Genomic DNA, 22,779 nt, shown 5'->3' with positions numbered 1-22,779 from the left:
TGTTGTTAGTCCAGAAGTTTTATGAAATGGGTACAAAGGCAATTGTTTTCACTGAATCAACTCGTGGCATAGTCTATTTATAGCAGTCATTTCCTTTATAACGATTTGACCAAAAGATGTATATATTGTATATTTCGGCATTATTATTTATTTTTACTAATTCTCTGCACCCGAAACCATGTGCTAATTGATATATGCTTGACATCCCTTCTACCCCCAAACCACAAACTCATTGATTCAAACGTAGCTTATAAATAATTGCGTAATAAAACTTTTGCCTTACTGGATAGTTATGAATGCTGCTCTTACATGTTTTCAACAGTTTTATGCTTGTTTCTGTTCTGAGTAGGTGACCGCATGCACTTTTGCTCCTGTGGGCAACCTCGAAGGGGCCAAACATTTTGCAGCTTATAAAAGGGACTTAAAGGTAAAAGTCAACAAAAAATATGTATGAAATGGACAATGTATTTTTAATCGACTTTTAAGTCACAAAGAGCAATATATAAAAACAAAAATGTTATGTAAAAATCTAAACTAAACAGTTTGTTGTTCAAATTAAGTCGTGTATTAGCAAGTTACAAAATTTAAGATTTTGTCTTTTATAAAAAAGCATTGCGTCTTAAGCCCAAGCCCTTAACTATGGGAAAAATATAATCAGCATCGGAATGGCATTGGCACTATAGAAGAAATAAGCTTTTACATAAGAAAACTTGTATTCAAGACTTTTATATATTGCTCGAGCAAGTCAACAAGTTGAAACAAATTTTAATTTGATTCAAGAAACTTGCGTGTGTTTTTTACTATTTTGTGCGGGTATAGTTTTTTATAGGGATTGTTTCACATTTAAGATGAACTCTGCAGTTACTCAAGAAATAATTTGTTTTACGTACTTCTTGGGCGACATTCAATTGCTAACAATGAATACCACCATGGAATTGACAGATCTCGCCTAAGTTCAGAAATGCTACAAGCACTTTTCAGAAAAATTATGCGTGTGGCTGACAGGTATACAGGAAATGAAAAATGTGAAGAATGCGTTTTACGTTTAATAGCGTCAAACGATGCCAGCACAAGAGTATGACAAATAGGCTAACAATCCAAACAACAATAAAAACAGTCACCCACTTAAATCTCTTTTTTTTTGGTGATAGAACATTTATCAGAGCGTGGCTTGTCGCTGTCAGCGTTTAATTTGAATAATTCCAGTTCAGAACCTTTATTCAATTGTATGATATTTGCCTCTTCTGTAGTTTACTTTACTTTAAAGAGTTTCATGTCACTTTCACTTGTTTGTTTCACCAATATATTTGTCGTCAAATTAACTATTTTTCTAACTGAAAAAACCTTTTGCCCGATTGGATTTGTGGTCCGCACTGAACAATTTGACGCCGGCTTCTGGCGGCTGCAGCAGCAAGCAGCTAAATTACGGTTGCTTTTCGATATCGAAATTGTTACTGAGTTTACAGCCGGCTTTTTGCCAGCTGCATTAGTGTGTGTAAACAGCTGATATCCCACTTAGCGAAAGCACGGACGCGTCGAAAGGCGCTGCTAAAGCTTTTCGAGGATTAAAATTGGGTGGCCTTTTCTATGTTTCAAACAGAGCTTACTCTAAGAATTAAACTTAAAAATATTCTGCCAATTATAAAAGTGTAGTTTTATTGGCATAAGCAACGACTTATATATGTTTTTCAATGAACCTAATTCGTATTTTTATCAATATCAAAAGATTTAATAGTTGTAGGTTAGACACACTTTACACTGTGTGAAAGCATTTTCTTTGTAAAATTAAATGTGCGTAAGCATGTACATTTTTATTCACCAACAGTTGCATTTTGAGCTCAAAATCATTTTTATGGATTTGTGTTCTAAATAACAACTGTTCTTCTTTTCAGAATGTGGTTTGCGTATTTTCTTGAATTATGAATATTGCTTTTACGCATTGTCAACAATGGAAGCATATGAAAGCACAATTGGTTGTGGTCATTGCTAAGCGCCATGTATTGTTGAAAATGTTATTAACAGAGCGCGTTAGTTTCCGCTGTTAGCGGTTAGGCGAGCAGCTTTGCTGACTGTTAACAGATACTAATTCATCTTGTTTATTATTATTATCTCTAGAAGTAGTAGTAGAAGTAGCATATATATTTTATTAAATATATTAGATCTTTTAAGATCTTATATTTTATACTAACCAAACAACATATACATGGAACATGCAGCACAACCAGAGTGAACGCACAAAAATCGGCGACATCTGGTTATTTGGCCAGTGGCTTTACTTACTTGAATGCTTATTGCCAATTTCGCGGCGCATTTCCTCCGACCGATTCGTGATATTTGGCTCAAGCGGATATTGGGCAAAGGTCATGTTTTCGTTGCGCATCTGTTTGCCGAGGGATTTCATCATTAGAAAACAGGTGTGCAAGCCTGCCACATTGCGCTGGCCATCGCGTTCATAGTAGAAAATAGAATGTGACCAGTTGTGCCTGGACGGTAAACGGACCCAAGATTGATTGGGAAACGCATAAGAACTACAATTGCTGACTTACTGCTTCATCACATTTATAGTCAACTCGGATAAGGACTCAAAGCTGAGCATTCCTGTGCGCAGTAGCATATAAAACTCATCGCCACAATCGGTTTTCTTCTGCTCAAAGTCGTAGGTGGAGCCGCCCACGGTGATGAGCGGCGTGCCCTGGCTATTGAAGTACTTGGTAATGCGACTTACAGCAGCTGAAAATTGTTGCATTTAGTGGAGTGGCGTGATGGACGTGTGCTTCATCGTAGCTTACCCAGCGAATAGTCGCAGACAGGTCCAAAAATAATCTGCGCACACTGCTTGATGATGCCATCCATGGCCCGGATGACGCCCAGCGAAGCATCGCACTTGGTGTCGTGGGCAAGCCATTCCAGATCAATATACGATGGTATCAGCGATGTGGCACGGATCTGCTGCTCTGCCACCTTCAGAATGGGCAGCACGCGCTGCAGCGACGCCTCGTACCCATCGTCATTTGGCAGCAGCACCAGGGCCCGTATGGAACAGTTGCCGCCCGTCTTATCGCAGATGGCCTCACAATCGCGCGGCGGCTCGTCCCGACACCTGGCCTGGCAGCTGTCCAGGCACTGCAGGCACAAAAGCAGCAGCAAACACAACAGCTGCCCCATGCTCACATCCTTAACGGCTGGCTGTTGCCGTTTCCAGGCTCCAAGATTTCTAATAATTTCAAGTGATTTGCAATTTTTCACGCTTGCATTTTGTAGCTTCGATTTCGTCCGGGCGCACTCTGGGCTCATTTGCATTGGCGCCAGCGTTTTGCCTCTGCCTCTGGTTCACAGCCTGCCTTTGACTTTGCTCCTTTGGCTTTTGCTTTGTGAGTGCAATTTACCAATCAATTAAGTTGCATTGATTGCTCGAAAAGTGTAAATGTTGATAGATTTTGCAGCATGTTGCCGCTGAAAATAAATAATTAAAGAGGTTTACGATTAAAGTTCCTCATCTGTATATATAATTATATAAATATATAAGTATATAGCTAGCGGATATTACTCAACTTATCCCGAATCAAGTTTTTTCTATAAGTATTCGGTTTAATTTTCACTCATCAACAAGCAGTCTTAAATATACATAAACTAGCTAGTATTACCCGGCCTTGCCCGTGGCAAGTTTTGTGTTTGAAATTGCATGTGAAATTGATTTTGAAGCCGAACAATAAACTTTCATAGAATCGTTTACCGCCAATTTACCATAGCCTCGAATGGAATTTCTAAACTCGCTGAAACAAGTATTCATTTAATACTTTTCTAGGGCTTTGAATATAAGTTTTAGGTGGATAAGTTTCAGCTCGAAACGTCACCCACAAAAGTGTGAAACCTCCCTCAAATGAATTTGAACGAAGATCTTTGAAGGTAAACAACAAATAAATTACCACTATTGTGAATGGAATTTCCCAGCTCTTGTGCTATGGAAAACAATTATAATTTCCAAGTATTATGAATGCCGTTCTGTTATAGTCCGTGTCCAGTTTACTTGCCCGGCATCTGATTGTGTTTGTTTATTTCTTTTAATGATCTATCGACTCCCTTATTGCTCGAGTCAGTGGGTTCCATTATCTTTATGACAAGGCTTGTTTTATCGTTGTTTGTAGGGTTGCTGCAATAAAAGCAGTAATTGTGCTTTAAAATTAATTATTGCATACTTTCATTGCATTAGCATAGAGCACACACAATCCCGTGCAATAAAAAATCAAAAGACTCCACAATGATATATATATTTCAATTTTCCATTGGTTGTAGTCGTGAATATTGTACCATCGTCTTGATACCATAAACTTATCGTACGTTGAACTTTGTTTGAAAATAACCTAATAGGAAACTAGGTAAGTTTCTGCGAGATCAGCAGCAGGGAGACTTATTATTGAGTTCATTATGTTTCCACCCATTTCCCACACGTGAGAAGCCATCCGTTCATCGGTATAAAAAATGTATCTAATTTCAATATTTTAAAAGATAAAAGTAAATCAAGCAAGAGAAAAGACTGAGTTTATACACTCAGTCACACAACCTTGATCGCATAATTTTTGAAAATGAGTTCAAACTTCGATCGAACGGTGAGAATAATATTTCATGTAAGCCTTTTCCACCCATTATTCACAGTTGCGGGTGCAATTCTGTGCGGGCTGTGCGTTGATTACCAGGCAGTTAGTCAATTAACCGGAACTTAAAATGTTTTATATTATTAAATAGTAAAATAGTAAAACCCCAAGCGAGATCAGACATAAATTGGCACCCAATACAGCCAACTACTTGGCCACTTTAATTATCATTTACGACAGTCCGTAAAGCCCCTCATTCTGGCTATCAAATGTTTGTACACATATGTTCCGATTGACTGACGTATTATGGTTTATGGTTCCTCATTAATTAAATGCAATGAATCATGGTGGAAATGTTATGGTAAAACGTGTACAATGTTATTTGCTGCTGAACTCGCCTACAGTGATAAGCAAGTGTACAAGAGCATATTGCACTCGGGTGCAACCGACTGCGCCCTACTCTGTTTGTAGTTAGACTGAGAAAAAGAGGCTTTATTATTAGTGAATCATATCAGTCTGTAATATCGAGCAGATGTACCTGCCCTTAAAGCTATCTATAATAGTTTTTCATCTTAAGCTTCTGGTAAAATGAAATGGTAATATTAAAAAAATATACTCTTTTTAGTTTTATGCAAGGGTATAAAAAGGTTCAATTGTTTACACACATTTCAGCGGAATTGTGTACATTTACTAAACCTATTGATAAGGCCGCAATGAATGGAATATTTTCGGTGGAAATTCAGTATTTCAGAAAAATATAATTCAGCGGATTTTGGAAATTTTCTAAATCTTATAGCCACCTTTCCAGGTTGCGATGTTAAACTTGTCAACCGATTGATTTTTTTATTTCTAATCTTATCAGAGCCCATTGAAAACTCATGATTTTTTGTATGCCAGCAATTTTAACAGCAGTGGTTTCCTATAATTGGCCATGAAATACATCAAATTTGTGAAAATAAATCTTAATCAATATCAAAAGTATCCACATGAGGCTTAATAATTTTTAATTATAGTCCAAAACAAAACAAGTAAGGGTGCTCTAGTGCCGAGAGTGCCTGACCAGGGAATACCCCAAGCCTTCTTCTACCAACACCAAATGCCTTATTGATAATAAAAATAATTTAAAAAAAAATGAGATAGTTACCTTCAACTGAACTTGTCACAGCTTCATACCTTACAGCCATACCAACAATTAAATTTGATGATGATAAGAGACGAGAAAGTAAGGATATCTTCGTTATGCCGAAGCATTAATACCCTTTGAGACATTTGCCCTCCGGTCCTGCAGATATGTAAGTGTACTGAAGCTCGTAAATGCTGAGTTTGAGCAAAATATCTTGACAAACAGAATATTATACCTTTATGGGCTGCGTAATAATAAGATTTGTAAGTAGTTCACACACTTTACTATTTTCATATGCTGAGAGTATATCCGTAATTGCCAGTGTAAATATCTTGACAAGGAAAAGAAAGAAAATATCTGCAGCAAAACGACAAATATCTTGAACAAACTTATCAAACTTATTTCCTCTTTACATACGACCTAAGTGCTATTAACATCGGACTACAATATGTACTATTGGAAGTATATTAATCAAATTCAGTTTCAACAAGATGGTCTGCAAAGGCATTTAATGGGTAGCACTATAAACTATATAAAGTGTTTATATTGTCCTTGACCATACTCTATTTAACCATGTTGAATTAGTACAACATTGAAATATCAATGCTGAATGCATTGAAGTTTCTTTATTGGATGGGTTGATAAAAATAGTTTAGATTGCGTTTAGAACTTGGCGCCAGGCCAGCAGAAATACCACGCGTCTGACAGCTCCGAGCATTTTGTGGTCTGAAAGTCTGCCCAAGGAGCTATGCAAACAAAATATTGTCATTTATATGTATGGACGGGCGGAAGGGAGGATCTGCTTATCAGAGTCGAATGTGGGCGGAATAGCAGAGCAACAGCTGGTGATTAACTAATAAGAATTCATCACCGGCAATTGACAGTGCAAATAGTGGAAGGCGCAGAAGGTGATTTGCAATTTCGAAAGCGAAATGCCAATGATACCAAATATCAAATCGTTTGGGTCATGTGCTTCATATCAACAGCTCAGTTGAACGCTTTAAATGCCCTCATTATGATATGGCAAACGCCAGCCACAACATGTTCTGAAAGAAACCCCACATCAATCATATAGAACCATGCTAACATCGAGATTTATACTAATGTGAAATATCTGGCTCGAGATCTTAAGTTAGCGATATCCAGTCTATGTCTATATGTAAAGTTTGCTGCTCAAATTTAATTGATCGGCTCGAACATATCTATATATATATATATATTATGTGATATGTCATTTTATTTATATTTAAATTCAAATCATAAAAAGGTAGCTCCGTTTTTTATGATTATTTGGGAGTAGACAATCTACTATTCAGTTTACTTTTTTCTTCCGAGTCTTCAACCTTACAAATATCTTGAAAGTAAATTTAAAGTAATATATATATAGAACCCGGCAGGCGCAACGCATTTAACACTTAAAGGTGGTCTTATTATAAAAAATTTCAAAAATAAAAATCAAATAAATTAATAACAAATTGACTGGAACATGAAAAGGCTTATCAATTGGTAACCGTCAATTTATTTTTAGGTCGTTAACAAAATTAAATAACTGCTGATTGATTACAATCGGAAAAGGTGACAGTGCCCACTCGGGCCGAACTGCAACTCGAGTGAATCAATCATGTTTACACACGGTTCCACAAGTACAAATGGACAAATATTAATAAGCAACCCCATACATATAGTATATGGTACACATACATATGTATGGCCACTTATGCCTGGTGGGCCATAAGCCCGTGAGCCCAAAGCTTGTACCTAGACAACTCGACACATGTGCACAATTTGTGCGCTTGTTGGAAATATAAACCAAAAATAGAGACACAAGCTGCAGTACTTACAGATACCCTGTAACCAGCATCGTCGTAAGCAATATTCGAACCTACCTTAATATTTTTATTCTTCACACACTTTGATGATATCTTATTTAACTTCAATAGTCACAGCCCGATCTTATGAAATTTTCTGGAGCACATATATAACTACCTTAGCCCTTTTTACCCCTTTTCGCACTTTTCTATGCATACTGGGTATATACAAAAATGGTACGCATTAAGCTCTGAGTTGTTTTCGTATTAATGGCTCGTGTATTACTTAGACATACTTTCTGCTTAATTCGAGCACTTAACTGAAAAGCAAATGGCTCTGTGGTTATTCGTGAGGCCAGAAATGGAATGGATTTGTTGAATTGCTTGTCACCTTTGAGACGAACAGAAATAGCGGTTTCTATTTATCAACTAATATTATTATGAAATCAAAAAAAAAAAAAAAAAGAAGTGATATGTGCATTAGTAATATGAGACGTATTGAAGCTTGATGGACAACATCAGCAGGGTACAAACACTTCAACTATCAGTTTAATTCGATTTGATTTCCTTTTAAAAATAATGTCATAAATTAAGTAGCAGTTTGTTATGTAAACTACTGGAGTAGCTGTGGAGCAATCAAGGCAAAGTCCTCGTCAAGCCAGTTCTAGTCAGTTCTATTGCAATTTATCGAATCTGAAAGCCGCCAAGACGAAACGTCTACAGTTCAAATTTAGCTATTTATAGGCATTTGTTTATTTTTAGTTTTCTAATCAATGGGCCGCGTCCACTCTGATAAGATTGCGAAATGTTCACAAATTCGCCCGATTGCCTATGGGTAAACTTATAGATATCAAGCCTCAATGTTTCATACGACATAGGCTGAAACATTTGCACAGTTTTTATAATGAACAGCACAAACATTCCGCTCTCAATGGTTTTTCTTTTAATAAATTGTTTTTAAATCTAGTAATTTGCATGCTACTTAAATGCCCATTCATCATGGCCATAATTAATTACAATAAAGTGGCCCGGCTTTGTCGCAACTAAATTTATATTATTTATGAATTTTTAATGCGTGCATAATTTTATTTAAATATAGACACGTTACCAGGAGCTAAATACGATAACAACTAGCCCGAAATGTGCAAAATATATATATATATATATATTTTTAAACCTTTTGCTGAACTGAAGACCATATAATCAAGCCGTAAGATAAACAAACATCCAATATCCGTTAACCGCCAAAATGGCATTTGGGTTTTATCTAAAACCAGAAAATTGCTGTCGATATTGTGAATTCTGTCGGCACGAACTGATTTTCAATCTTGACACACTTTCACAGCAACAATGCCCAATAAGCTGCGTGGGTTGTACTTGTTCTTTCCAAAGGGAATTGTTCTTTTACCAAAACATATATAACTATTCCATTTCATACCTCACTTTCGCATAGATCTCCCAAATAACTTCTATGAGCAATCAGCAGAACCAACTTTCCAAACATTAAGGCAGATAGAAGAATCGGACTATAAGATACGCTGTAAGAAGCCACTTACTGCTTGAAAAAAAGTGACATCATAAACCAGGCAGCTTTATTAACATTATTACTAAATATGTCACATTTAACTATTTTAATCTATGTATAAAATTTGTATATATTTTTTGTAATTCGCTGTTTTTTACATTTACATTTTCAGCTATTTTTACTGAGCACAGGGTATATAAAGCAACACAATGGCGTGTTTAAAACTTTATTAAAAATCCTTAATTGTTGGACTGGCTGCGAGCCTCAACGACATTTTCAATGAAATGGCTTTAAGCGCCATTATAATTAAATTTATTAACATGTATGGCCATTGGCGGCAAAAACTTTTCAATATACAAATTTATGGCTGGCAAATGGTTAAGAACTGTTTCTGACATGTTCATGAATTGTCTTAAGTTTTAATGACCTGCTCTTACGGTAAGCCGCTTAAGTTCTTTAATGTATTTTGTTTCTGAAGTCAAGTGCTTAAATTGAAAGTTAACAAAACTTGAACGCAACTCTGATGCCCAAAGTGGTAAACCTAATGATCCATGAGGCATGTTTTATAATTTATTTAAAGAATTTGATCGTCTTTTGTGAGCAAATATGCAATGGTTTAAGACAACTTATTTAAAGGATAAATTCTCTAACTAAAAGTTAAATAATGGAATCGGATATCGAGCACATCTAAAATAAAATATTTGAGTTAAACATATGATAGGAGATATCATCAGACATGTAGAAATTCCTGTTAAAGCTAGCTGTTTGCCAAATGGAGTAGAAGGCATTAACAGCCCGGAAATACATATGCAAATAAAACACACTTTGTGTTTGGGCTTCTGAGGTCCATCCATATGCTGACATGTGCACATATACGAATATGAGTATTATGGTTATGGATTATGGATTTCAATTGTTTTGCTAAATATTGGCTTTGGTTCTTTAAAGGCTCAACTCTTATTAGACACACGCCAACGCATTTATTAGGCCATCAGCTGGCGCAAAAGTCAAGTATTCGATGCAGCATATCTCTGGATATAGTTATTCAGACATGTTTGAAATTTCAATGGAGGAGGAAAACGCAGAGGAAAAAATGCATAATGTAATGTGGTTGCCGGAAAGAGCAGGTCCTTTTAGTTCCGCCAGCTATAGAGGCTCGCACGCTTGCATAACAATGCGGAATCGCATTACGCATACGCACTGTGTGGATGTGAGTTAAAGTGTTCGAGAAAAGCTGCATACCAGCTGTCGCAACCCGCTTAGATGTCAAACTGAGTTAACAAATTGATGCCAAGTGTGTAAACCCAACAAAAACTCGGTGTGCCAGAGAGTGTGGAAATAAATATTTGGAAGCTGCTCGAGGGGGATCAAAGCGTAACTGACTGCACGCCAAAGCGTTCTATTGAATAATGGGAATGTATTAAACTAAGAACAAGAAAATGACAAAGCAGCTAATTAATGTCTGTCTGTTAACGCGTTTCCTTTAAAACGCAGTTTACGTTGCTATTAACGAAGTACATCAAGAGTTTGCACTAAAAAAGCGAAAATAAAAGCAAAATAAATCTTTGCTTGGCAAGATTAAAAGATAATTAAAATTAGAATTTATTTTTATTATATTTTGTCGGACTGAAATTTAGGGGAATTACCTGACCAGAAAAGGGTATGTCAAAGGTATTGAAAACTATCATTTTGAGACATTTTTAGAAACTCAGTTTAATCTTACTTTATATTATCTCTTTTGATTGCATACAAACTTTTTAAATTTTTTTTTAAATTTGAAAGGAAATTTGAAACAAGAGACAGAGACGGAGTTTAATCAAATTTGGACTATACATGACTGCCTTTAACTGGATAAACGCTGTCCGAATTGTCAAACAGAATGTAAGCGAAAATGTGAGAGGGAAGTTGCGTCGGACCGCAACATAAGTGCGTGCATGTGTGTCCTGGCAATACATGGAATATATGTGCCTGTGAAGTGCCGACGTGTTCTCTTGTGTTCGTTAGCGGCAGATGTTCCCAAAGGTCAACAGCCAGTTCAAAGCCTTATTTATATCTGCCTTCAATTAAAAGTTCTCTTTTTAAATAACTCGCTTTTTAAGCGACTTTAATCAAAGTAAATGCAAAAAAAAACAGAAATTAAAAATCCTTCATGCAGCTTACCTGTATATTCTGGGTGACTGTGAGACACTATAACATCTATTTGAATTGGCTTTGATTTGATGTCAGATATTATATATTTTCATGGAGTAAGACACTTTAATACTGATAGAAATTCTATTTATTTCTCAGGCACTTTTACGAACTACACGCAATTAGCTTCTTTTTTTGATGATTCAACAATTAGTAGCGCGATAAAGATGCTTCTTGTGCCTGCTCAAGAGTTTATGGTACAGAAATAAAGTGCTGATATGTCCGCATTGACATCAGAACACAATAATACACACAATCTCGCGTTTTCGCAAATCGTTGACAGTTTCAGATATTCACGTTTCGCCGCGTAATTTAACCCGAAATGCGCGCTTTCCGCTTAACTGTTATTTTTCGACTATTATTGGCGAAGTATTAAAAAGCTTGCCAACACTTTTACTAACCATCAATTTTAGCACATTTCACCAATGCAAAACCAACTCAACAATGGGCCATGTTAGTGATAAGAAAGCGCCCCGATAACAGGCAGCAGGCTAGTAGATGCTACACCTTTTGCTGTTAATGAGCAGGCAGTTAACAGAGCTGCTGTTAGCACGCTGTTAATAGTGCTGTTATCTGCCAAGCGCTAATAATCATTTTCCTGATAATAGTATTAATATCGCCTTCAATTTTACGCTTTTGGTTGATTGTTAACAATGATTTTGCAATGATTACGTTATGTGACTAAAAAGAAGGATTTTCGACTTAGATTTGAAAAAAAAAAGAACAAAAATAATTGTAGTTTTTCTCCACATTCACCAGCTATTGAGTGGGTAGCTTAGTAAAGTTATTCTTAATTTTTCTGTAAATCAAACATATTAAGTATTCTTATGAAGACGTCACGTAGCTATTAAATGAAAAAATCATTAAATTACCTGAAAAGCAACACGTCGTATGCGCACTGTAATCCATTTGCACGTTACGCATACGCCGAGTGCTATCTGTGCGAGCAGTTAAGAGCTGCAGTGCTTTCTGCTTGGCGGAGACACGATTAACACAAGTGCGTCTTTTTAAAAATGCCACGCCGAGTGCCGTTTAAAATGAAGGCGGGTCTATTATTTTGTTGTTGCTGTGTTCGGTTGAAAGAGGAAATTCGTCTGCACAAATGATGGTATGATGGCATGATGGGAAATGGATTTCGAGTGTGGCCAACACTTGTCCGCAATATGCATTTGAATGCCGTAGGAAGATGCATTTTTACAGCAGTTACTTTTCTGACACTTCATCCATTGAACATGGACTTTACATATTATTCAGGAATGCAGCTCCAGAAGGGCGACTAGGAACTGGAACCTAAATGTAAAATTACATAGTTGTTTCTGTCTAAATGGGTATGGATAAATCAACCCTTATTGAGAGAACGAGAAGCTGCGGCTACAAGCGACCTTTTTTATTAATTTGTATTATTATTATTAAGTGCTTAAGGCTGACAATGGATTAAAGCTTTACAGAGCAATGTGCGTGTGTGTTAGTGCTTAATATGTTTGTGTTTGTGTGTGTGTGTGTGTGTGTGTGCCTGTGTTTGTGTGTATTGGACTTGTACTGATAAATACAAAATGAAAGTTGCTAACATTTATCATTAATCATTTACTTAAAGCTACATAAGCCGTGCCTTGCATTGTGAGCTGCATGCTTTACTCTCTCGCCCTCGCTAACTTTCTCTTTTGTCACTCGCTATCTCTCTCTCTGCTTAGATGGCATCACCGTCTTCGTTGATGGCCTTGAATATAATGTTATAGACGTGATCGATCAGCTTAGTCCACGTTTCTACTTGACTCTCGTTAAGACTGCAGGCAGCGGTGAGCACTTCCAGAATAACTTCTTTGAGTTGCTATTAAAAAAGCACAAATAAATACAAAAATTAAATATTTATATTCACACGACAATGCCATGGCACTTACATTGTAAGATTCTCTAGATATTCTTCGTGGTATGTGGTTAACTGCCACCTTGGTCCATATCTCATCCAGTTTCTCCTGATCACCATCCTGGCCGAGCACCCTAATCGACTCGTCGAACACACGAATTATGCGACCGGCATGGGCCCGGAAACGTGCATTGGACTGAAGTACAGAACGTTGAATTGAACTCCTCAACGTTCTCCTGTGAAGTGATTTTTACTTAATACTTACGGGCAACTCTTCCAATGGCACATTATGAAATGGAAATTTTTGCAACGAGGACGGAAAACGATTGAAGAACGCTGTCAGTATAGCAGCTCCAGAGTCTGTTGGTGTCGCCACGGGTATTTCCCAGGTCTTCTTGATCATTTCCAACTCATCGCTGTTCATGTTTTCGGCTCAAAATAGACGTCTAATGCTGCTGCTGCTCTTCAAATGGTAGCCTCGATATTGGGTTTTAAGCTGTCAAACAAATGAGACATACGCATCAGTATTGCTATAAATCAGAGTACTAGCCCTCACCCTCACTCTCTCCCTCTTACTCTCTATTGCTCTCTGTCTGTCGCCCAGTCTGCCCAGCAGACAATTGAGATTGACAGTTTTACATTGCAATTGTCAGTTAGCATTCGCATTGTTGGGCCCGGCAAACAATGAGCGCTCGCTAGCAACAAGCCGACAACAATTGAAAATCAAAATAACAATAATGCCACAACAACAGTGGGCCATATACATGTGCGCACACACCACGTGCTAAAAGTCAATGGCTTCGCTATACCCACGCACAGCAGCACAACAAACAAAAGTTCATATGTGAATCAACGTTCCAGCATCCAGCCGGTAATCCCAACAAAACATTATATTCCATTATAGAGATGGCAGCGTGTCTGCGTTGAGGAGGTTCAACAAAAAAATATGTGTATATGGTACAATTGCTCATATTAAATTAATAGAATAGCTGACATTAAATCTTATTATATATATCACTTTTTTTGTGTATAATAATGTCAAAATCGAAAACTGTTTTATGTTAAACCAATACAAATAATTATGCAATTTATTTAAGTATAAGAAAATCTGCTAAATACGTTTATTAAAGCATTTTGAAGATGAATCGTTTGCATGTACTTTGAATGGAATTAAAACTTTTAAAATGAATTTTGAGCAGAGCTCATCTCGAATCAGGTTCATGTTCAGCGCTGTGGACTTGGCTTTGCCGCCATGCCACTCGCCCCTCTTGGCTGGGGTCGCTCATCTCAATGAGCAAATCTTGTGGCTTGCTCTCGTTTACATAAATTATGGTGGCACTTGATTTGCATTGTGAAGTACACATTCAATTCAGATGCTTGACGGGAATATGGATTGGAATGGAAAGAGAGAGAGAGAGAGAGAGAGGGATCTGGCTGGAGGTTCCCAAGCGGAAAACGGAAATATAAACAGCAAGGGCAAAAATACACATGCAAATAATAAGTATATGCCCCAAAAATGAAAGCACACGAATCAAATCTCATTTCAGAGGGATTGTTAATCAATAAAACTCAATTATTAGGTAACATATATTTATTTAGACTAAATTGTCGCCTATTTTAATGCAAAAAAACAATGATTGTTTAAAGAATGCCCACGGTTCAATTTAGATGAGATATTATAAAGTTTGAATATGTTTAGCATATTAAATGCCATTTAGGTTCCTCTTCCTAAGAGCTTGGGCAATAAACAAAAAGAATTCAAAACGGCAAAACTGCAAAAGTCAGCTGCAAGTTTATTAAAAATGTACAAACTCACACACACACACACACAGAGAAAGAGAGAGAGAGGGAGAGGGAGAGAGAGAGACATCATGTGAAAAAATAACAAACAAATAGTACAACAGTGAAATGGACTCAAGTGCAGCCGCAGCAGGTGGCCACCATGTTATTGTTGCCGCAACGGGGCGGATTGGTTGGGGACTATAAGCTGGGTTGTGGGATATGCCAAGTAAAGGTGCGGCCATCGAAAGAGCTCGACTGAAAGACACCCTCTAGCAATTATGAAATTTATTTTATCTTATTGTCAATTAACATTGAAACCCCTTACAGAATTTTGAAAGCAGAATCTGAGCAGAAAATCTACAATCTTATTTAATGTATACAAGTTTATAATGAAACTAGCCAAATGCAAAAGGTTGAAATTAATATGAACAAATAACATTAACCGGAAAATGCGAAGAAACTCCTAGTAAATCATTTAATGACCGTCACAGTCACTTGAGAGCCCTTTACATTTGCAGGGCATTGAAAATGTGGCAACTGTAAGTAACCTTGTGTCGGAGCCCCTTTGAGACTCAATCATCATCATCATCAACATCGGCAAGAATAGCAGCAGCTAGCGATGTTCATACGAACATGCATAATTCCCCTCGTTCCAAGCGTCCTGTGGCTTTTGTGGTTGATGTCACTACAGGCCTGTGTCCCGCTACACATACATCAATATATACATAGATATCTGAGTCTGAGTGTGTGTGTGTGTGTGTGCTGCTGCAGTCAAGAGTAAAAAGCAACAACAAATCAAGCGTTGCCTCACTTGCCTTGCGTGTACTTGTGTGTCGTCTGTAAGGACATTGAGCGCTTAATTAAATTAAGGCAGCTTGATGGACAGCTACTAGACAACGAGACGCAGGCCTGACAGTCCCAGCCACTGCCACTGCCCTTGCATCTGCCACTGCTGCTGCCACCTACCAATCATTCAGGTGTTGCTAAAGGGATGCTCTAGCCTTGCCCATATACATGTGCACGTGTGGGTCTGCCTGTATGTGTCTCTCTGCCTGTGTGCGTGAGTCTATAGTGTGTATGCTGTCACTCAACTGTCGTGGAGCATTTCATTGCTATTCTGGCGAAAAACCCAAAATTATTTACTTGATCAAACTCTAAGATGTCACTGTTGCCAAGAGGCTTGATCTTTCGATAGGGAGTGTGTCTATAAATTTAATACAATTTATAAATAGATTAAGCTGGAGCTATATATATACTTGTTAACATTTTTGATCTGTGTATCATCAAGAATTTACCAAAATAAAACTCTGCTGTTTTTCCCAAATATAATCTTGTTAGTTCTGTCTTTAACCTTATTTATTTCTAGCAATTTTTGAGCATAAAAAATGTTAGTTCGAATTAAAATCGAATATCATTTATGCTTGAATATTAACTAAACCTAATGCAATATTGTGCAAATTTAATTTATTAAAAAAAAGTTTATTTTTACAAAAAGGTAGGTAACTTTCAAATAGGGCACTGATTGGGAGTAAATCGAATAAACAGCATCAAATACATTTCCTGCTTTGCTAAATCGAGTTAAATTTGATTCCTGCAATCGCCCCAAAAGGCTGAGAGGTTTTTAAATTTAAAGCATGGCCGTTTTATTGGCACACGCACACATTTACAGAGTGAAGCACACACACACACATACATACACATATGCTCATAGGAAACATTAACGATAATGACAAAAACAAAAACAACAACGAAACGACACTTGTTCGCAAGGACACACGAGAAATCCATAAATTTAAAGCATGCTTTTGTGCGCCAGAGCGCAAAGAAGAGAGAAAACAAAACCAACTAAATACGAAACGGAAACCGAAACAGAAACAGAAACAGAAACAGAAACAGAAACAGAAACAGACAGTATTAAATCAGCTGTAGCCTGTTGAGCGAGCGCGGCAAATTTAAAGAATTCGCAAAAGACACAAGTCAATATTTGCACTTGAATTCACAGTTAACTGCAGTTGACATTACAGTTATAATTACGGTTATATATTTACGATAGTCGCACCCAATTCTTTCATAATTCCTCGAGCGGGCTTTCAATCGTTTTCTGTGGCTTTGCGCCTTAAGTATTACACTTTTTCCTTTTGCAATTTGTTTATTTTTATTATTTATTGTCAGTTCGTTAGCCTGTCGTCGCAGTCGCTGCCGTCGACTTCACTGTGAACCGCACGCTTTGCGTTCGAATCAGACACTGAGACTGAGACTGAGACTGAGACTGAGACCTGAGGCAGAGCTGAGACCAGACTGATTGAGCACGCGACCCAACGGCTCGTTTTCAGCGTTAACAAAACGCGCTCTCTGCCGGCAAATACAGATTTGCACACTTGCTGTTGTTCCCATTGAGTACGCGCCAAAAACGTGCCAGCCGAGTGGTGAGAGAGCAACAGCACAGAGGCGTCGCTAGCGGGGCTCATTTTACGATTGCTTATCGGAAATGCAGTGCCAGGTGCCACCTGTAGACTATACTATTTGAGCAAAAGCTTTCGACAGAGAGCTAAACCTTTCTACACAGTCTCTCTCTCTCTCTCACTCACTCTAGCGCGCTAAAAGCTTAGAGTTAAACTTTTCTACCGCCAAAAGACGAATCACAAATGAAATCAATTTCACTTTAAAGTGAATTTGGCCTACGTTTGATATAATATATATAATATTTTACCTGGCAAATATATATATATATATTTTTCAAAAGTATACATAATTCTAGACATTTTTGTTAAGAGAGTTCCTTTTCTTTCGGTCTCGTATCTCGCATTCCTATAAACCTACCTATCCGAACAGGTTGTGTTGTTTTTTTTTTTTCTAGATTTTCTACTTGTTATCAGTTCATTGAATGACGTGCAACAACAAAAGCTTATCGATAATTAGCGAAAACAAAAACACAGATGAAAAAAACAATAAATAAGCACAAAAGTCACACCACACTGCACTTATTCGATGTTGTTTATATAGATACGATATAAAGTTCCAGTTTCTATATAATTATTGTCCAAACAGAACTCACTTTACTCACTGTTGCAACCACACTCAACGCCGTTAAAATTCAAACTGAGAAGCATCGTCGACTCAGGCGGCTATTTAAGCGATTTCCGAACCGAACGAACCAAAAGCAAACAAACAAACGAACAGTAAAAAAAAAAAAAAAACAACAACACTTGCGACTTAAAGGAAGACAAAGCTGAGAACAACAAACACGCCTCCCTTGTCGAAGCTTCTATCTGTCATCATTTAGGGAGCGCAGGGGTTATCGAACTGATGTATTAGAAAACAATGAAGCATTTCATCAGATCAAGAAAATATTGCGTGCACTAGCTTATTTTAAGAGTTATTAAGACTCGAATCGATTGACTGACTTGAACTTAATTGAAGTGTTTTTTTGTTCTTGAAATCATACTTGAAATAGGAACTTCGTAGAGTAATTTTTTGTATGAAATTCATAATATAATTTTATGTGTTTGCATCAAAATATACATCATGGAAAAAATGATTATCATTTGTTGTGCTCGCTGGGGGCAAGCATTTAAATATTGCCCACACATAAAGCTAAGGGTCAAGGGTTCAAGTTGTGCGTTAATTAAAATATTTTCCTTAATTTACGCTGTAAATTTCCAAACCTATTTGAATATATCTGCTGCTGTCTTGTGTTGCCGCACAATAAAATTTGGAATATTCCATTAGTTCTTATGCATCTGGTAATTCACATCCACTTGACCTTTGCATAACATCTAGATTAATTTCGACTGTCACGAAATATTCATCGACTTTTTTAATGTACGCTTTGCATGTTTTCAATGAAGTTTTCACACCACATTATGCCACTAATTAATTGGTCTCCGATGACAAAATTGTAGCAATATTAATTATTCCATTTTTATTCGCAATAAAAAGTTTCAATTGTTTAAACTAATGAAAGCACATAGGAAAAATCTTAAAGTAGTCACATTAAAACCTGCCAATCGATCACACTTCTCTGCTTCTTCCTTTTTTCAGTTCCGGATCTGATGCAAATTCGAGAGAATCAATTTGAATTGATCAAAATAAAAAGTATATTCATAATACTCGAGCTTTTTAAGGGCGAATGGAATGGAATGGGCCGCAGAGTCGAAAGGCGTATTTACAAGTTTCTATCATTGTTGCTAATTATTCGTCTAATACAATTGACATGCGAAGAATATACGATTGAAATTGTATTACTATTCGAACAAATTTTATGTAATCATTTTTTATGCACACCAAACAATTGGCTCGTTGCCGTTTCCTTTGCTTTATGGAGCCAATTGTTTATGCCAAAATTGGCGGTCATTATAAGCCAGTCGAGACCCAAATACTAATGAATATTCTCTAAAACAGGCAAATACTATGTAGATTATTCCAATTGTATGCTCAGTTTTCGTTTTGTTTAAACAATCGCTACTCTATGCCAGTCACGTTGCAAGAATCTAATATATGTATGCATACATATGTGCATGTATGGGTGCATGTGTAAACTCTGAGCAAGCCTTTGGCAAACGTAAACATTATTTTATTTATTTAGTTAGAACCGTTGTTTGCACTGGACGTGCCTTGGCTATCAGGAATTTTATAGCACATGGCAAATATTTATAATAACGCGATTTGACTGGCGTATGTACCTGTAATTGCAAATTGTACTACTAACTTACCACATGCTATTTGTTGTTGTTATTTATTTACCTTTTGTTTTAATATTCAGCAGCCAAAAATAAAAGACAGCGCAGGAACAAAAGCAGAATGCAAATGAAATGAAAACAAACACACACAACTGACAGATGGATGCTCCCCAGAGAGCGCGAGAGGCACATACGCACGACGCGCTGAATGTCACAGAGGCAGCGTGAGAGTGAGAGAGTGAGAGAGAGAGATGGATATTTACAGAGTTTGGATATGCGAGCGTTTATGGTAACCTAAACTCAGTCATATTCAGCGCGAGCGCCAGATCGTAGCAGCAGCGGTTCTCTCTCCCTCTCTCTCTCTCTCTGTGCGGCCAGTTTTGACAGTTGATGCTGGCACGTTGGAATAGCAAGATAAAAGTAAATCTACGGAGAGTTATCAAAACAAAGAAAACGCAAAATTACAAAACTGAAAAACAAATGTAATTCGATAATAATGGATACACAACAGCAGGAAAACCAAACGAATAACAAAATCAATTGTGACAGCGACAAGTGTCGCAAAATAAAGAGATTCGTAATTATCGCTTTACTCATCACCATTGGCATTCTGAGCTGGCATTTTTACGGTACATATCCAGACACACACCCATTCCAGCGATACCATACCAATATAAGCTTCCATTTGTAGAATATTTCCATAGTAAGCCGTTGCCCAAAACGCCAGATGATGTGCTGACCTTGTCCCAAGCGCTCTTTACCGAAGAAACAGCATCCAGTCCGTATCTATACAATGTAAATCTCCAGGTCAAGACGAGAGCTGGCGCACACGACGATCGGGCACCCCACCCGTAGGTATATGCATATGTGCCGTACGGATCTAATAGCTATCTATTCTTGTTAGCCTCTTTGAACTGCATTACGATTTGCTGACGAGGGATGCCAACTCCACAACAGCTCTGTTGATGCGGCTCTTCAACAACTACGAACTGGATGTTGCGGTGCCGGATCAGATTACGGCCGAGCATGAGCAGGAGCAGCTGGATTTTCTGCGAGCCGTCATGAACACACGCGTCATGAAAATCTCTATGCGTTTTCTGGCGAAAAGAGGTAAGCTGCAAGTATTGACTGTCCCTGGAATTAGCGCTTTACGCTTCTAAAAACCTGGAAACTTATAGCTCGCCGGTTATATCCGTTGTATCAACATTCAGTTTATCCGTTTATCAAGATCAAAATATCAAACCCTGTTCGAAGAAAGTGGCTAGACATACCCGTCTCTATGAACAGTATATATTCTCGATAAAAAGGAATGAAAGCCAAGCAGAGGCCCTTCTAGGTCTTAGCTGGAAACCATATTTGTTATGAATATTTGGAATTTTGTTTGTGCTGCTTGTACACCTGTCTGTTGTTCAGCATATTTTGAGTCATAGAACCCTCTTCAGAAGGTCGCCAAAAAGAATTGTTGTATACAAAATTTTGTTGTTGCTGTAAAAGCAAAATGCGAACAAGAATTGTTATTGTATTGTATTAAAATAATATTTATCTGTCTTTTGTAAAATATGCTTTTATTAACATGCTGTCTACTTACTTAAAGGCATTGTCAGCAGCGACTATGATGAACAGCTTAAGTTACTGCAGGAGCTTTGGTTTACGCCATATTCCAGAGGAAAAGGTATTGTGGGCAGCTCTAGCTTCGAGCACGTCTTCATGGCAGAGCTTCGGGATCAAAAGGTGCTTGGCATGCACAATTGGCTATACTTCGCCGAGCAGGAGCAGCAGGGTCATGTGAACTACAAGGGCTGGTTGAATCGATTTGACACGGGAAGGGTGTGTACAATTGGCAATTTCAAAATCGTTTGTATTTTTGATAGTTTTCCATAATTTTATTTATTTGTAGCACAATCAATTTGCGTTGGCTTTTCGCATGAGCTTCTTTGGAATAGAAAAGTCCTTCAATGGCTTTCTTGTGGGCACTTCGCCAGAGCTGGAAATGAGTCTATATACAGTATGCTTTTTGGCCACAGCAGAGAAGGAACCTTGCGAAATACAGCTGGGCACGGCCAAGTTGTCCATTGTATCGCATGTCTGGGACTGGAAGGGCAAGCGACTGATAGCTTCAACTTATGTTGAGTTTCCATAAGTGCAACTGAGTCTTGGGATATACATAGCACAAATTCTAGTATTCTATAGTCAAGTTAACTTCATTTAGCGCAGGGAACTCTTATTATTAATCTTGAAATCATGTTACGCATATCGTATCAATTTGTATTAATTGTGCATTTTCTATTAGCTATTCTTTATAATATTCCGCGCGAAAAACTTGCACGTTTTGTACTTATTATATTGTATAGATTCGGTTTATACTGTACTTAAAGTAAAATCCTGTTAATGTGTAAATACGAAGGGCTTTTTCGGACAGATAATTGGCGACCGATGACGCCTAAAGTGCGTGCCAACGTCAATTTCTGCGCCTGTCAGTCAGGGGCTCCCTCCCAGCCAAACAGCTCAGTTTAATTGTTTTGACAGCTTCGTATAGTATTAAGACGTTCCCTGTTATATCTACCCAGTTGTTTATTAGTTTTAACGTTTATGTTTATTGACTGTGTGCAGAAATATCTGCTCACCCTTAATGGCGCTCTTGACATTGAAGCAAAGTGCGTCTATTAAGGTTAAAGGTTACCAGAATCGAACAAAAGTAATTTGCAGGCTTTAATATTAAATTGTTAAGAATTATTTATATCGCTCACATTGGCACGCACTTTTCATTATAAAGGAATATAAATTAATTACTTATTCAATTTTTGTCACGCATCCCATCGTATGCAAAAAAGCAAGGACTTTTCGTTTCCTAAAAAATGAATAAAACCTATAACCATTTGCTAATGCATATTCGCAACGAATCCAACAAATTAACAAGTAATATAAATATATAATAATTCTAATTTCAAAAATTACAAACTAAATTCGTACCGAATCGGCTCGGACCCGGAATTCTATTAAATTCTTACCATTTACCAAAACCATAACCGAATTCTTATTTGTTTCTAAATGATTTGGTTAAACTGAAAAACATTTGAGGGAAATCTAGCCCCAAGGCATAATAAGCTTCACGAGCCGCAGCAAGAGGCAGGCGGTTGATGTGCATCAAGCCAAAAACCCCAAAACTTTTTTTGGGTCGCAGCCTTGGAAAATAGTTTGTAATTTTCTTAAATTAAA

The 22,779-nt window shown here is 37.4% G+C and overlaps 3 protein-coding genes across 5 annotated transcripts; 1 reads left to right on the top strand and 2 right to left on the bottom strand.

Moving 5' to 3' along the window:
• Nucleotides 1-2,272: 2,272 nt before the first annotated feature.
• LOC6631099 (atrial natriuretic peptide receptor 3) lies at nt 2,273-11,778 on the bottom strand. The gene is made up of 4 exons (XM_002053184.4): nt 11,209-11,778; nt 2,790-3,453; nt 2,547-2,730; nt 2,273-2,483 (listed from the first exon to the last, which is right to left on the bottom strand). The coding sequence occupies exons 2-4, from the start codon at nt 3,298-3,300 to the stop codon at nt 2,273-2,275; spliced, it is 906 nt and encodes a 301-aa protein (XP_002053220.2). The 5' UTR covers nt 3,301-3,453; nt 11,209-11,778.
• An 826-nt stretch (nt 11,779-12,604) lies between these two features.
• Nucleotides 12,605-19,643, bottom strand: glob1 (globin 1). 3 transcript variants are annotated; one of them, XM_032435206.2, is made up of 4 exons: nt 19,628-19,643; nt 13,368-13,598; nt 13,137-13,298; nt 12,605-13,066 (listed from the first exon to the last, which is right to left on the bottom strand). In XM_032435206.2, the coding sequence occupies exons 2-4, from the start codon at nt 13,524-13,526 to the stop codon at nt 12,926-12,928; spliced, it is 462 nt and encodes a 153-aa protein (XP_032291097.1). In that variant the 5' UTR covers nt 13,527-13,598; nt 19,628-19,643; the 3' UTR covers nt 12,605-12,925. The 3 variants fall into 3 exon arrangements, with proteins under 3 accessions (XP_032291097.1, XP_015027227.1, XP_002053221.1); XM_015171741.3 differs by lacking the exon at nt 19,628-19,643 and adding an exon at nt 17,940-18,066; XM_002053185.4 differs by lacking the exon at nt 19,628-19,643 and adding an exon at nt 16,944-17,094.
• A 71-nt stretch (nt 19,644-19,714) lies between these two features.
• On the top strand, nt 19,715-22,589 carry EndoU (Endoribonuclease U-specific). The gene is made up of 5 exons (XM_002053186.4): nt 19,715-20,192; nt 20,255-20,414; nt 20,468-20,673; nt 21,158-21,390; nt 21,461-22,589. Exons 1-5 carry the CDS (start codon nt 20,060-20,062, stop codon nt 21,701-21,703), a joined length of 975 nt encoding a protein of 324 aa, XP_002053222.1. The 5' UTR covers nt 19,715-20,059; the 3' UTR covers nt 21,704-22,589.
• The last annotated feature ends 190 nt before the right edge of the window (nt 22,590-22,779 follow it).

The sequence above is a fragment of the Drosophila virilis genome, chromosome 2 (assembly GCF_030788295.1).
Source record: "Drosophila virilis strain 15010-1051.87 chromosome 2, Dvir_AGI_RSII-ME, whole genome shotgun sequence".
Lineage (NCBI taxonomy): Eukaryota > Metazoa > Arthropoda > Insecta > Diptera > Drosophilidae > Drosophila > Drosophila virilis.
This window is presented reverse-complemented; position numbering and strand designations above follow the sequence as displayed.

What these genes read in the sequence shown, in the direction of transcription:
- LOC6631099 (XM_002053184.4), bottom strand. Translation starts at nt 3,300, where the DNA reads ATGCAAATGAGCCCAGAGTGCGCCCGGACGAAATCGAAGCTACAAAAT. An exon ending in TGTCTGCGACTATTCGCTGG is followed by an intron (nt 2,731 to 2,789) that starts GTAAGCTACGAT and finishes AACAATTTTCAG; the next exon opens with CTGCTGTAAGTCGCATTACC. An exon ending in ACTATAAATGTGATGAAGCA is followed by an intron (nt 2,484 to 2,546) that starts GTAAGTCAGCAA and finishes TTTACCGTCCAG; the next exon opens with GCACAACTGGTCACATTCTA.
- EndoU (XM_002053186.4), top strand. Translation starts at nt 20,060, where the DNA reads ATGGATACACAACAGCAGGAAAACCAAACGAATAACAAAATCAATTGT. An exon ending in GACGATCGGGCACCCCACCC is followed by an intron (nt 20,415 to 20,467) that starts GTAGGTATATGC and finishes TATTCTTGTTAG; the next exon opens with CCTCTTTGAACTGCATTACG. An exon ending in ATCGATTTGACACGGGAAGG is followed by an intron (nt 21,391 to 21,460) that starts GTGTGTACAATT and finishes ATTTATTTGTAG; the next exon opens with CACAATCAATTTGCGTTGGC.
- glob1 (XM_032435206.2), bottom strand. Translation starts at nt 13,526, where the DNA reads ATGAACAGCGATGAGTTGGAAATGATCAAGAAGACCTGGGAAATACCC. An exon ending in TGCCATTGGAAGAGTTGCCC is followed by an intron (nt 13,299 to 13,367) that starts GTAAGTATTAAG and finishes TCTGTACTTCAG; the next exon opens with TCCAATGCACGTTTCCGGGC. An exon ending in TATCTAGAGAATCTTACAAT is followed by an intron (nt 13,067 to 13,136) that starts GTAAGTGCCATG and finishes CTTTTTTAATAG; the next exon opens with CAACTCAAAGAAGTTATTCT.